This window comes from Meleagris gallopavo, chromosome 5 (assembly GCF_000146605.3).
Source record: "Meleagris gallopavo isolate NT-WF06-2002-E0010 breed Aviagen turkey brand Nicholas breeding stock chromosome 5, Turkey_5.1, whole genome shotgun sequence".
Classification (NCBI taxonomy): domain Eukaryota; kingdom Metazoa; phylum Chordata; class Aves; order Galliformes; family Phasianidae; genus Meleagris; species Meleagris gallopavo.
This window is the reverse complement of record NC_015015.2, coordinates 20,354,213-20,368,349: the sequence shown is the minus strand read 5'-3', so window position 1 is coordinate 20,368,349 and position 14,137 is coordinate 20,354,213. Positions and strand designations below refer to the sequence as shown.

Sequence of the window (14,137 nt, the reverse complement as noted above, 5' to 3'; positions counted from 1 at the left end):
TTTTTAAAGTTTAAACCAGTGCATTTTCAGAAGTCTAATGGGCTGTGAGAAATCAAACTTTGCATCTAACGTACAGACTTATAATAGAATCATGCCCTTCCTGTGCTTTGAAGAAGTGTAAACTGGACAGTTGCAGGAGACTCATGCCTTCCTCTTGAGGTCTCTTATCCCAGAACAGTACATTTACATCATTCTTTGCCGCTCCCCTCAGAATGTGCTGGAGCTGACAGTCTGCGATGAGGACACCATCACACCTGATGATCAGCTTTTGACTGTTCGCTTTGATGTAGCTAAAATCCAACCTGGAGAGAAGGTTCGCCTGAGTTTTGAGTTGAATCCAGAGGTGAGAAATAAAAAGATGAATGAAATCAAGTGGATAGTTAAAATAATAATCTTTGTCAGAATTTACTCCTAAGGTAGTGCCTATATTACAGTTATTTAATTGGATGTTTAATGATAGAACATAAAAACTATTTTAAAAGGCCTATGCTAAAGCACAAAGTTAAACGCTTGAGGTTTAGTAGAAGCCAGAAGCAGTCGCTCCTGTATTGCATTTACAATTAAATGCAGAATGGCTTTTCCATGCTGAATTTTTTGATATTTGAAAACTGTTTCTGTCTTGCATCAGAAAGGAAGGCAACCGTTATAGCACGTATTTTGCAGGGGAAAAAAAAAAAACAGAGATAAAAGATAACACTTTATTAAAAATTTTTCTGCAAATCTGCTTGATGTTTGTGGTGAAGTGAGTCAGCCTCTCTCCCGTATAGCAATAGGACTAGAGGGAATGGCCTCGAGTTGTGCCAGGGGAGATTCACATTGGATGGTAGGAAGAATTTCTTCTCTGAAAGGGTGGTCAGGAACTGGAATGGGCTGCCCAGGAAGGTGGTGAGTCACTCTCCTTGGAGGTATTCAATAAACTTTTAGATGTTGTAAGAAGGAACGTGATTTAGTGTGGAAATACTGGTGGTAGGTGGATAGTTGGACTGGAAGATCTTGGAGGTCTTTTCCAGCCTTGCTGACTCTATGATTCTAAGCTGTGAGTTAGCTCTGAGGTGTGTGCAGTAATAGCTTAGCCCAATGGCTTAGCAAATGGCAGTTAGGGAGATAGGGCCCAGTGAGCTGTGTCTCAGGAATGTTGTGACCAAACTGTATTTATTTGAACCATGCAGGTACCCTTGAAGCATCACAGACTGTGGTCTAAGCATGGACTTTCAGAGCACTTAGGACTTTTTTTTTTTTTAATGACATAGTAATGAAACGTGCTGTGCAGCCTTAATAGTAGGTAGCACTGCCACCTCTGTCCATTATGATTCATTTCATTTACCAAAGCTATCTCAAGTAGAGGGCTGAGGGCAGATGGGTAATGTCAGAACAAAGGGCTACTTCTTGCTTGCACCTCTTGCTCACTGTGCAGTTTAACAAGTCTTTCCATTGCTGGGCTTCAGGTTTCTCACCCGCAAAAATGTGACTGAGATTTAGTAGAAATACGATTAGTGTGTATGCTTACAGCACTGTAAGAAGAATGGAAACATAAGAAAGGCACAATTAGGCATATGTTGTAACAAAGGTTCTCCTGAATGTGGTTCCTGCTGTTTTTTGGATAAGGTTGGAAAAGATCATCCACAAACTTGAATTGCACAGTCTGGTCACAATCCAACACTTGATGTAGACTTTTATTTGAAAAACATGACTGCTTCCTAAAATTCTCTCTCTGCCTTCTGTTGAATGCTGTTGCAACTTCTGTTTTTCACAAGTTGGAAGATTTGTGAGATACAAGTAAAAACAACATACTGCTGACTTTTGTGCTGCAGATCCAAGTCACCAGATTTTTCTCACTTACTGAAATGAAGTTGTAAATTAAAAGAAAAAAAAACAAACAAACGCTCACATTTGCTTTCACTATAGAGGTGGTTTTACTTTGGTAGCTGCATTGCTAGAGTTGTCATGGTTTTCAGTCTCTTCACAAAATTAAAATAGGCTGTGCAGCCAGACAGAGAGGATGTTTAGTAGTAAAAGTTAGCTCTTCTGAGTGTGAATGTGAAATTTTACCACATGGATATTGTCAGATAGAGATTTATATCTTCCACTGATTGATATTTTCCTCCCTGAGAGTGATGCTGAAGATATCTGGTATATGTTTCTTGGGTGACATTTCTTGGATTGGCTGCTCCTCCATATATGTGGGTGACTGATCCAGCAAATTGCCTCAGTTAAGGAATACTGTTACTCAGCCCCTCTTGTATGTTGACGCAATACTTTTCTTCTCTTATTGTTCCCTGCCCTCACATTCTTTCCCCTGTTTCCCTCATCCCATTTCACAACCTCAGTCTTTCTATGCCAGCAATTTTCATGTTCTATGTCAGACTTCTCACTTTTAAGTTTAATTATGCTCTGCAAATTCTTCTGTTTTAATGTAGATATGATCAACTTACTTACTTTGATTTATTGTCAAATGTGTTCTACATCATTCACTTGTTATCCCTCCTTTTCTCTGCACTAACTGACTTGTGTCTCATACCACTAATAGTGAACAGCACGGCCATTACCTTCTACTTCATGACACTTATTTCATTCTTCTGCTTGGGAAGACAGCTAGTTTGCAAGCACTAGAATGGTGGAGAGACATGAAACAAAAAAGTGGCAAAAGAAGGCTCCACTCACCTACTTTATGATGCAAAAGTGGTGAGAATAGCAAATATTATGGGAGAGGATTATGCAAAAGCACTGTAGCTCCATCAAAATAAAATTTAAGAAAAAAGCTTATTTTGTTCCTTAAAAAAAAAAAGAAAAACAAACAAACAAACAACAACAACAAAAAAAAAAACCACCAAACCTCTTGTTTTCAGAATCGGGAAGAACTGGAAGTGGAATTTCTACTGGATAACATGTGAGTAAAGTCTGAATGTTACAAAATTTGTTATTGGAATACTTGATGTCTCAGAGTGATAATGCAGTATTTGGGAAGTGGCTCCCTGCACCTATGCTATGACACCCCATCTTGTCCTCTTCCCAGTGGTTCCCTTTCCGTCCTGAATCTGGTGGAATTCCTCCTGTAGTGACAGTCACGGTAACTATTAACAGCTGAGGATGGGTGTTAATTTTGTAACAGTTTTAGGAGAGATGATGCTGACCAGAGAGGTAAGAAAGATAGAAAGACAGAAAGTCATTCAGAGCCATGGGACTGTGACACAGCAGCTGGTGGCACTTGGCATCTAGAACTCAGCTCAGAGTCATTAAAAATTAAGGAAACTGTTTGCATCTGAAAGATTATTTGACAGTAGGTATGTGCGTGATAAACCTTTTCCTTTTTCTTTTCAGTCCAGGTGTATCTGAAAAAATAGCCACTAATGGTGTGCTAGTGGTAAGCATTTCATTTTTTTTATTCTTAAGTAGAGCAGAACTGAAGGTTGTGGTTGGAAGAACCATGCCTCTAGGCATAGCATTTATTGTTTTTCAAATAAGACAGAAGTAAGACTGTGGAACTTTGAACTTGGTAATATTTGTAGTGCATTCTGTGTTGGGAGAGAGATAGATCACTCAACCAGTGAGATGCTCACTGATGAAATAGCAACAAACATAAGGAGAAGTGAGTGAATCCAGTGCCACTGCAAAATTTGTTACTGGATGCCAATCTTGAAGCTGAAGGCTCTTCTCACACCATTTCCAAAGTACTGTCTGATGTCTCTATGCTACTACTTTGTCCAGTGCAGCACCCTTGGGAAGTTGCAGCTTCAACTTGTTGTAAAGAACAAACCCTTTTGATCAATTGTTCTGCAGAGCTCATAGGCATCTTGCCACTCGTTCTTTTGTTGGGGAAAGTTAAAGCGCGGTCTAGATGGTTGAAAAATTCCTTGTATTAATTGTTGGAGATTTAATGATTTTTAATACTTTTTATGGAACAGATCTTCAGCTTTATTCACCATAGAATTGCTTCCATGGTATATACAAACCACCTGCTTATTCACAGGACATCATGGCCAAGCATGGTGTAGCCATGAGACTCATAGATCCTCAGTGAGGATCCTGGGCTGTTTCTGTGGCCAATGATTTTATTGCTTGTCTCTTCCAGTCTCGAGAAGTTTCCTGTGTGGAAGTGCAAGTGAATAACACAAAGATGAGGAGTCCTTACACAAGTGAGGTTATTGATTTAAATGGTCTGTCAATGCTTTTTGTGCCATGAAAGATGCAGACAAATGTAGAGCATATTTGGTGGCTTTCAGTCTCCTCTATTTGCATCTGTCCTGGTAGAGGATTGAGTTTTATCCTGAATTATCCACTTCTTAGTGGTGAGAATCCTCTGCAGACTGCATGACTGCATAGCTTCAGGGAAACTGGAGGTGGCTGAGAAAAACTGAGAAACACGTCTGTAATATGATGGTACAGAAAAACCTGTGATGAGGACAGAAAGAAAAGGGAGACACGACCAATGGGAGTGAAAAGACTGTGGTGGTGGGAACTCTGAAGATGTGAAGACTACCAGTGGCATCAATTGGTCTAACATGAGCTGTCTCCTGCATAGGAGGGAGAAGCTGCAATACTACATTGGCCTTCTGGCGTTTATTCAGTTTGGCCTTTGTTTGTGCTAACTGGGTGTTGAGGGGGAGTGCTGTGTGAAGGAAAGCTGACTGCAATAGGGCTGGAATGTTACTCAAGTTGCTTTTATTTGTTATTTTTTTGGGGACAGATGTAGTTATCATTACTCTGTACTCCTTGTTCACAGGGAGAGATTTCACCTTCGCAATGAAGGGATCCTATGAAGAAACCCAGAACATTTCCATGGGTCCTTCCTGCAGCCAGAGAGGCAGTGATTCTACCATGTTCCACTATATCAAGTACAGCCAACCCAACCTGGATGTGATGTTGCCAAAGGAATGTTTATACTGTAGTGTATGTTTTTGTTTATGGACAGTATTAACAGCTAAAGTAACTTGAGGAGAAGCATGTCGAATTAACCCTTTTCTGGTAGATTTATACCTATGGTTTGTAAAGAATTTTCCTTTTATAACATTTTTCTTCTTCTATTTTAATTCAGCATGATGCAAATAGGAGGGAAAAAGATATAAATGGTCCTCTATCTGTGCCTCTGAATTCTCTGGACCTGGGAAAGAAAATGACAGTAGTGAGAGTGAGTAACCTCTGACAGTATTTGGAATTATTTCAACAAAGGGTAAGCTGTGCCTACATGATACTGGGTCCATTATTAATTTTGTTATTGAAGAAGTACTAGCTGAGTATATTCATGCATTGCTCTGCATACACTTGAAAGTATAACTGGTATTCAAAGAAAAACTAACACTGCTTCAGGTATATATTAAAAGCAGGATCTAGCAATGTTTGTGTGCAGAAGGCCTGATAAATAGATTAATGATTTATTAGTAGATGATATGTCTGAACAAATGTTATTGCTGTAAAAAAAAAAAAATTGACATTGCAAACGTTCAGTTGTTTAAAATGTGTGCTCTTGTCATTCTTCATTCTCAGGGTGCATCTTATGAAGTGTCTGTGAAGGAAGAAGATGGGTAAATCTTGCTTCTTCTGAATGATTACTTAGAACAATCTTTACATAGTATGTTATTTGATGAAAGGAAGCTACTGTTTAAACTAGCTCATTATTTCAAAACCAGAAATAAAAATTGTGATTGACTAAAAAAGACTGAAATATAGGGAAGGGTTAATCATGTATGTTTTGAATTGGTTGGCAAGAGCCCAGGATGGAATAAATGGTGCACAGTCAGGAAATATAACAAGTCGCAATATTTTTCCTGATCTTTTTCCTTGCTAATGTTGATGCGTAAGAATGACTCTGTTTTGTAATCTTTATAATACACACATTTTTATATATACGTTTTATATATGTTTATATATGTTTTTACATGTTTCTAGCATCATTATGCATTTACCACTCCGGCATAAAAGCAAGGGGACAGCAAGTAATTTACGGACTGAGTCATAGAGGTTTTTCTAAGGGCAACATTACCCCCTCCTGATGAGTTTGCTACACTGCAAGCAAACCGAGATGATAAATTGGAGCTTTTACTGAATATGAATTAAAAGTCACAGAAGGGACAAAATAGCCTCTTTGGGAAGAAAAAAAAAAAGCAACAAAAAGCCAAGCAAAATAATAAAACCCAACATCAAACATTTGTTCTTGTCTTGTGCTCTAGTAGCAAGAATTTAGATTTGCGTTTGGGGTTCGAGCTATGTGCAGAGGAAAAAGATTTCATCTGTAAAAGGAAGAAGGTTGTTGCTGCTGCTCTAAAAAATATTCTTCAGCTCGATGAAGACCTGCAGGAGGATGAGGTGTGTGGGACAACAGCTTGTGAACTTGAATTATTCTGCCCCCTTTGAATGAAGAGAATGTGATATACTTGCACACCTATCTATATAATTTCTCCACATCTTTTAGACTAAAGTGTATAAACCAGAGAACACCTATATCCAAAAATTTTTGGTGCTCCCAGAACACCCATCTCTTGATGCTGTGTGTGGGAGAATATTGGTCAACCAAGTCTTAAGTGCTCACAGACTTAAATAGTGAGTAAAACACTCCCTAGTGAGTAGATCACTTCTCTATTTTTCATCCATTAATGAATGACCCCATGCCTTTGTGTGCTAAGCAGGTGCCAGTGGTGGCAGTCATGACCACAGCGGGGGGAGTGCGGTCCATGACGTCAATGTTTGGCAGTCTTCTAGCTCTACAGGAGTTAGGTGTTTTGGACTGCATCTCATACATCAGTGGTTTATCTGCCACAACGTGGTAAGGAGAACTAGTCTTCTCTTTGTTGTTCATGTTAGCAGAGTGATAACTAGAATATGTGTGTAACATGAATCTGTGAATTTTCAGATACCAGTGCTGAATCTCAGTATTCTTTTTACCAGGACCATGGCGAAATTATATGAAGATGCAAATTGGTCACAGAAGGATCTCAGAGGGCCAATTGATGATATCCGGAAATATGTGATCAAGAGCAAATTGCACTGTTTCTCTACAGATCATCTGAAATACTATGAGAAGGAGTTGTGTGAAAGAAAGCTGGAGGGGCACAAGCTCTCTTTCACAGATTTATGGGGACTCTTCATTGACTCTATGCTACACAATGAGGTATTACATATATCCATCCCTTTTTCCAGAGGATTTCTAATTTTTCATATCTAAAATTTTGGAACCAGTTATGCCTGAAGAAGAAAGGGTCTCAAAAACTGAGGTCACTTTCTTTGGATTTTTAGAAGGAAAACATTATCAGCCTAAAATGTAAGCATGTGACAGAAACGTCTGGCATGTAAAAAAGTCAAGGTGGTCATGAAACTGATTTGCATCCTTTAACTTCAGATCAAATAACCATTCTAGTAACATGTAGAAGACAGATGACTCTGACAGAACAAAATTCAGGAATAGTCATGCCAGCAAACAATAAAGCAGTATTCAATGGCTCTTGGTTGACTTTTATCCTAAGCATTATCCTAAGCATCTCCAAGCTAAATAGCTTTATGGTTCCTTAAATCAAGCCACAAGCTAGTGAACAGAGAAAGAAATTTCCCATATTTCCCTTCCGACTCCCATTGCAAAACAAAACCTCAGAAGCATCAGTGGTAACACTTCGGCAAGGTTTTGGAGAGTTCCAGTATGTGGAGCAAAATCTGCTGATATTTAATAGATGTTTTATTGATAATCCATATTTCGAAACTAAGTACATCATGTTCATTTTTTTTCAATTATTTCTGTTCTTAATAAACAGGAAAATACTCATAAACTCTCTGATCAGCAACTGGCAGTGAACCAGGGGCAGAATCCACTGCCCATTTACCTGTCTCTCAATGTCAGGGATAAATTTAGCACGCTGGATTTTAAAGGTAATGATTACTATATGCATTTTCTATAGATCTAAGGAGTTTATTTTTAAGTCCAGATAAATGCCAAAAGCTTTTACTGCAAGTCCAAGCTAATAGATCTTTTAAATAATTCCTTTCTTTGCAGAGTGGGTGGAGTTCACGCCTTATGAGGTGGGTGCCCTGAAATATGGGGCCTTTGTTCGCTCAGAGGATTTTGGTAGTGAGTTTTTCATGGGCCACCTGATGAAGAAGATTCCAGAATCCCGGATCTGCTTCTTGGAAGGTGATTTACCATCTTGGAAAAAATGTTAACTTTACAAAAATTATAGTTGTCTGCAGGGAATAATAAGTGTTTAATAATTATTGGTCTGCAATTGGAGCAATGCTAGTACCAGATCATGTATTTAAACTTCAAGCAAACAAGACAAAAGTAGCAAAAGAAGAAGCAAACTTCTAAGATTGAATACAATTAATTTGCTCTTGTATTAGTAGGTTAGAACAAACCAGAACGTGATGGAGCAAAACAGAACTGATCACCTGAAGTATATAAAAGTCAGATTGTGGTTTTAAAAGTAACATGAGTTTTGAAAGTAGTCTAATAATTTTGTAGTTATATTTCAATCCATCGTATTTTGTAAGTAAAGCAGTGCTCATCTAAGCTGCCACAAAATTTGAATCCAAGTAGATCTCCACAACTTTGCTGTAAATGTTCAAAATAATATTAACTATGACTTTTTATTTTTCTGGAAACTTTCAAGGCACGTGGAGTAATATATTTTCCCAGAGTTTTATGGATGTTGTCTACCTCTCGGGTCATTCAGAGGACTTCTGGCACAGATGGACCCGAGGCACTGAGCATGACATTGGTTAGTTATCTGGATTACTTTTTACTTGTATCTGCTCAAGTTGTCTTCACATCTCTCTGAAATGTGAAGATTGATATTTTGAATGGGTTAAGATTTATGGCCTATTTCTTAGGGAACACCAAGCCTTTGTGAGAGAAGGAAAAGCAGGAAAGAAAATGTTGTGCTGGACAACAGGGAAAAACATTGGTCTGCTCACTGTTCAGCATCCCTGGCAAGTTCTGCTAGTTGTGAGAGGGCTACCACAAGCCTTTTGGGGAGGGAGAAGCCATGCAGGGATCATATTGATGCTATGGCACTGAAACCCATCTCTGGCCCAGAAGACTACAGAAAGGTGTTTGTGCCCACTGTGCAGGGCATAGTGGTGGGTCCAGCACCTTGACTGAGGCTGCTATGTGTTGCTTTGTGGGTGCACCCTTGAGAGGAACTCTCCATGTTCCAGCAGACAGTCTCCTCAGGTTGAGCTTACTTTTTTCTGCATGCTCACTGATCTCTGACAGATTGCTGGGCACTGATTCTTCTATCAATTTATTTAAATCGTAGTTGCATGTTGCTGAAATAATCCTCTTCTGTAGATTCATTACTGATGATTATGAGCTTGTTCTGCTTTGGGGATTCACTGAGCTCAGAGAGTTAATTATTACTTTTCACTGCCATTTGTTAAAGTACTCAGATAAACTCTTGATCTTAGACAATCAAAAATTCAAATTCATTCTTTGTTATTACTGGTATCATAAAGACTGATGCAGACATAGACCATCTTACTATTTTCTCTGCAGAGGAGCACCCTGCTCTGCCCACAAGATCTCATGAGCAGACAACTCGCTTATCCCTTCCCAAGGGTTATCTTTCCAATGCTCTTCGAGAAATGATGACCGGACGGCCAGCGGTTTCATACTATCATAATTTCATCAAGGGCTTGCAGCTACATAGCAAATATTTAGAGAATGAAAGCTTCTGCATGTGGAAAGGTAAAGGCACCTGGTTTTAGATGCATTTTTGAAGGTCATTTGAGTGCTGATAACTGACGAGGACAAATTTGATAAAATATGGCATAAAGACAGATTCTGATAAATACTGTTATAACCAGTTAAGTAAGTGCACAGACTACGAAGCTCTTGGTTTGCTGAGCCCCAGGTTGTTTAACTCTAGTCTCATTTCTGCCTTGGAGAAGCCACACCAGGGCTTGCTTCGATTCCTAGGAAATAATCACTAGTAACTATCACTGAAGCTGAACTAAGTAGCCATGCATTTACACCACTTGAAAGAACAGTCTAGTATATCCTTTTGGATGAAGTTGAGTCTCAAAACTTCTACCTCTCACTGATCTCAAGCCTGATCCATAGAGGCTAAAATGATAGCAAAGCCTAAAATAAGCATGGGTCTCTGTCCTTTCTTTGTTATGTTGATTTAGAAAGAAATGGGCTTGCTCCTTCCATAATTAATTGCTAGTGTAAGTTTTTGACTTTCAGATACAGTGCTTGATTCTTCTCCCAACCAACTGAATGCAATGGGTGACTACCTTAAGCTGGTAGATACAGCTTTCTTCATCAATACCAGCTGCCCACCGTTTTTGAGGCCAGAGAGGAAAGTGGATGTCATTTTGCATTTAAATTACAGCGGAGGATCACAGACTCTGGTGATGTTTTGAAACAGTGATTCTTTATCTGTATGACTCCAGCAGATGAATTTCACATTTTTTTTTCTTTCTTCAGAAAACGGTATTATATAAATTTTAATTTTCTCTTTGTCGATCCAGCCACTGGACCTATTCTCAGAGTACTGTTTAGAGCAAGGGATCCCATTCCCCTGCACAGAGCTGAGCCGTGAGGATCGGGAGCACCTAAAAGAGTGCTATGTGTTTGAGGACAGCTTAGAGGCACCCATCTTGGTATATTTCCCACTTGTGTGTGATACCTTCCGAAGATACAAGGCACCAAGTAAGTTTAAGCGTTACTCAATAATTGATCTTGGTCTTGGATATAACGTGGTTCCTTTTTTTTCAATTTAATTTTTTAATCCAAATTATCCATTGAATTAATCAATTTTCTAAAACAAGAGGCTGGAATGTTTTCACTTGGCTCAGTCACCATATTTACAGTCCTACTGTGATGGATATAATTTTGGTTAAATAATCAGACTGAACAGATGAGCTTCAGAATTAGTAGCATTAACAACCGTACTTTGAGGCAAAACTCATTTTTTGCTATCCAGAACTGGCTGCTTTCCTTTGATAGTCCAAGAACAGGAGGCAGCTAATAAAGTTATATCCACTTATAGCTGACATTCTCTCTTAACAATATGATGATGATAACGAGATACTAATGGTGTGCACAGTTAACATGATAAAAATCCTCGAATTATTTGGTTTAAATGAAAAAAAGAATTGAGAATAGAAAGTATGGAAAACAATGAAGTGAAGGATTTTCCAGGGTAGCAAGCTAATCTGATATCTATCAGTTCTGAAAAGCTGCGAGGTTATTTTATTTTGTTCAGGAGTAGAATAGGTAGTGATTTATCTGTTTCACTAGAAAAATCACTTGTCGAATTCACTTTCAGTTTGGTGATACTTTTATGTGCATCATCTCTAATTTTATTACTTCCAATTTAGTAAAAGAGTAAACTTTCCTCAAAATAATGGACAAAATTAATTAACTGACTTATTGGAGAAACCTCATTAACTTCATCCTTCATTCTGTTGCATCTGTTCAGAGTGCAGTATATCTCAACTGCCTTAGGAAAAATTCCCCTTCCAAAGGCACTCTGGTGTCATTTTCCATCAGATAGTTGATAAGGAGCTGTCATCTCTGTGTACCCAATGGAAAAGCTAAAAAGACAAAATTATACATTTACAAAAGTGAAATATTCTCATGGAAAACTGTAATCTTAAGAGGATGTATTTTGCATGACACAGTGGTTCTTACAATTAGTTGTGGATTTGCTGCACTGAGACCTATTAGCAAAGTACTGGATTTTATTACTGCTGCAGAGGCAGTATACTTATAGCAATTAAATCTTTATCCGTTTTCCTGAAAGAATCCAGTTTCCTGGGGCTGTCACTCTGTATTTTGCATTGCCTGCTAGGAGTTTTGCATCGCAGTGGCCTTGCTGTGCTGAACTTTTCTATCTGCTTATTGCAGATGTGGAGCGCAGTCCAGCAGACATGGAGCAGGGAAGAGTAGATGTGTCCAATATTTTTGCTCCCTATGGCACCGGACAGCTTACATATACTGAAGGGAATTTCAACAAGCTGTTGAACCTCTGCAACTACAACATCCTGAATAACAAACATTTGATTCTTCGGGCTTTGAAAACTGCAGTGGAACGAAAGAAACGATTTAAAAATTGTTCACCACCTCAGTCATCTGACCTCTCTTAAAGTATATTCGGACAATTCCCATCTGGAGATATACAGATGTTTTGATAACGGACTAATAAATATCCTGGCAACATGAATCTGTACAAAATGAACATTCATGTTAACTTATTAAAAAAGAAAATCATGTGTTTTATTCAGTACTGTGTGGTAGGATTAATGCTGGTTTTGGTATTGGTCATAGGAAAATCATTAGTTCGTAAGACTGTCCCTAGTGTTGCAGTGAATGAGAAGGCACTTATGGAGATAAAGGGAGCTATGTTTCAACCTCACAAAAGTCTGTTCCAAATTTACATGCAGATCTTAGCAGTAAGAGGTCTCTGATTCAGAAATCAAAGTGACGATGAAACAAGGCCTTCCTTTGCTCAAAGAGCTCCGCTTGTGACAGAAGCAGACTAGACACCGAAAGACGCGTGCATATGGCAAACAATTACTGAAAATGGTAGAATGGAACTGCGCATGATGTCCTCTATTTTCTCAGTAGCAATCTTTTAGGCAGAAGTTGAACCTTCAGTGAATTTATAATTCTGGCCATCACTGCATTGAGTCTAATTTTTTTGAGTGATTACTATTCCAGAGTGATTAACATATAATATATAGGATTATTTTTCTGACAATTCTATGATAAAAATCATCTGGCTGCATCCATTTTGCTGGTCTTTTTTTCTGCACTACTGCCTGCTAAGTGGGTTTTGAAGGCGAGGATTCAGAAGTTGAGTTTTGAATCCTACACTTTAATGGGCTTGGAAAATTGCTCAAAAACCTGGCCTTTGGCCATAATCTTCATTTATTAATCTTCCTATATGTGCACGATGGCGACAAAACCCATAATAGCAGTTCCATTGACTTCTGCAATGTTATAATAGTCAGTGTGTAGCTGCTGCTACAGATTTATTCCCATATATCCAAAACACACAAGGAAGTGTGTGTGTGTGTGTGTGTGTGTGTGTGTGTGTGTGTGTGAAGATTTTCATACATGTTTTAGATAAACGTCTGTTTAAAAAAAAACAACACAGGTCATTCTAAGAACTTGTTTTCTCTTGTATTTAATAATATATGGTATAATAGCTACCATTAAAATATAAAATAATAATGCATGAGCCTGCTAAAAATTATTACAGATGCACACATTGATGTATATAATTGTATTAAGTTCAGTAAACTCACTTCATCTAGTGATTTTATCTGGGTGAAAGTGCTTTTTGTTTTTGATATCAACAACCAAGTATAGAGGGAACAGAATCAACCATGAGCTTTGCAAATGACCTTTGATGAAGAATAAAAGAAAAATGGCCACTTCAGCTGGAAGATTAAAAAATAATAATAATAATAATAAAAAATTGCAGGAAATTCTGTCCTTAAAGCCAAGATGACTGAGATGATAATGAGAGGTTTACAAGTCCAAATTACTGGTACTTGCAAATACCAAAGTATTTATTCAGTAATAGGGAGCTCAGTGCTTTGCCAATGCTGCTTTCCATACCTAAATTCTTATCAGTTTTTTTCTTCTCTTTGCTATCATCTAGTTCATTACACTGATGTGGGTTTCACAAAAAAGAAGGAAGTACATCCATCTGTATGCCAACAATGTGGTATGCTGCCAGTAAGTTGGCACTGCTCTGGGAAAATGGTAACTGGTATCACTATCTCACGTGCCATGCTTGCAAAGTAATGATGTCTATCACCCAGTCTTAGAGGTGTTTTTTTTTTTTTTTAATTAAGCAGGAGATAACACCATACTTGGTTCCTTCTAAGCAAGTTCTATTTTCTATGCATCAGTTCACGTTCATTAGTAGTAATGTCCTTTCAAACTTTGCTGCTGTATGAGTAAAGCCAGAAGATTCCTTTAGAAAGGAAACTATTGGTAGCAATCACTCCTTTGCATGGCTTTATGATGGCTGTGTTCAAGAACTTTTTTTTCCTCAGTTGTTGCTAAAATCTTTCATTTTCAACTCTGTGAACTTTACCAGCAAGATGGCAGCAGTTTTCTGTGAGCAAAGAAGATAGGGAGGATTCTCTCTAACAGTTCAACTGTTTCACAATTAAGTTTATTTTCAAATAATAATGA

General features: G+C 38.2%; 1 protein-coding gene across 1 annotated transcript in view; it reads left to right on the top strand.

Annotated features, from left to right (window-relative positions):
- The window catches only part of LOC100543408 (cytosolic phospholipase A2 epsilon-like), a gene marked incomplete at its 5' end in the record, with an annotated part of 30,813 nt that extends 16,676 nt beyond the window's left edge, over positions 1 to 14,137 (top strand). Inside the window, 17 exons of the mRNA XM_031553384.1 lie at positions 212 to 343; positions 2,847 to 2,887; positions 3,319 to 3,361; positions 4,070 to 4,133; positions 4,721 to 4,887; positions 5,033 to 5,125; positions 5,482 to 5,519; positions 6,165 to 6,300; positions 6,621 to 6,757; positions 6,880 to 7,102; positions 7,737 to 7,851; positions 7,976 to 8,113; positions 8,589 to 8,696; positions 9,473 to 9,664; positions 10,166 to 10,332; positions 10,453 to 10,633; positions 11,834 to 14,137. Of these exons, the coding sequence (XP_031409244.1) occupies positions 212 to 343; positions 2,847 to 2,887; positions 3,319 to 3,361; positions 4,070 to 4,133; positions 4,721 to 4,887; positions 5,033 to 5,125; positions 5,482 to 5,519; positions 6,165 to 6,300; positions 6,621 to 6,757; positions 6,880 to 7,102; positions 7,737 to 7,851; positions 7,976 to 8,113; positions 8,589 to 8,696; positions 9,473 to 9,664; positions 10,166 to 10,332; positions 10,453 to 10,633; positions 11,834 to 12,072 (2,214 nt within the window). The remainder of the gene's footprint in view (positions 1 to 211; positions 344 to 2,846; positions 2,888 to 3,318; positions 3,362 to 4,069; positions 4,134 to 4,720; positions 4,888 to 5,032; positions 5,126 to 5,481; positions 5,520 to 6,164; positions 6,301 to 6,620; positions 6,758 to 6,879; positions 7,103 to 7,736; positions 7,852 to 7,975; positions 8,114 to 8,588; positions 8,697 to 9,472; positions 9,665 to 10,165; positions 10,333 to 10,452; positions 10,634 to 11,833) is intronic.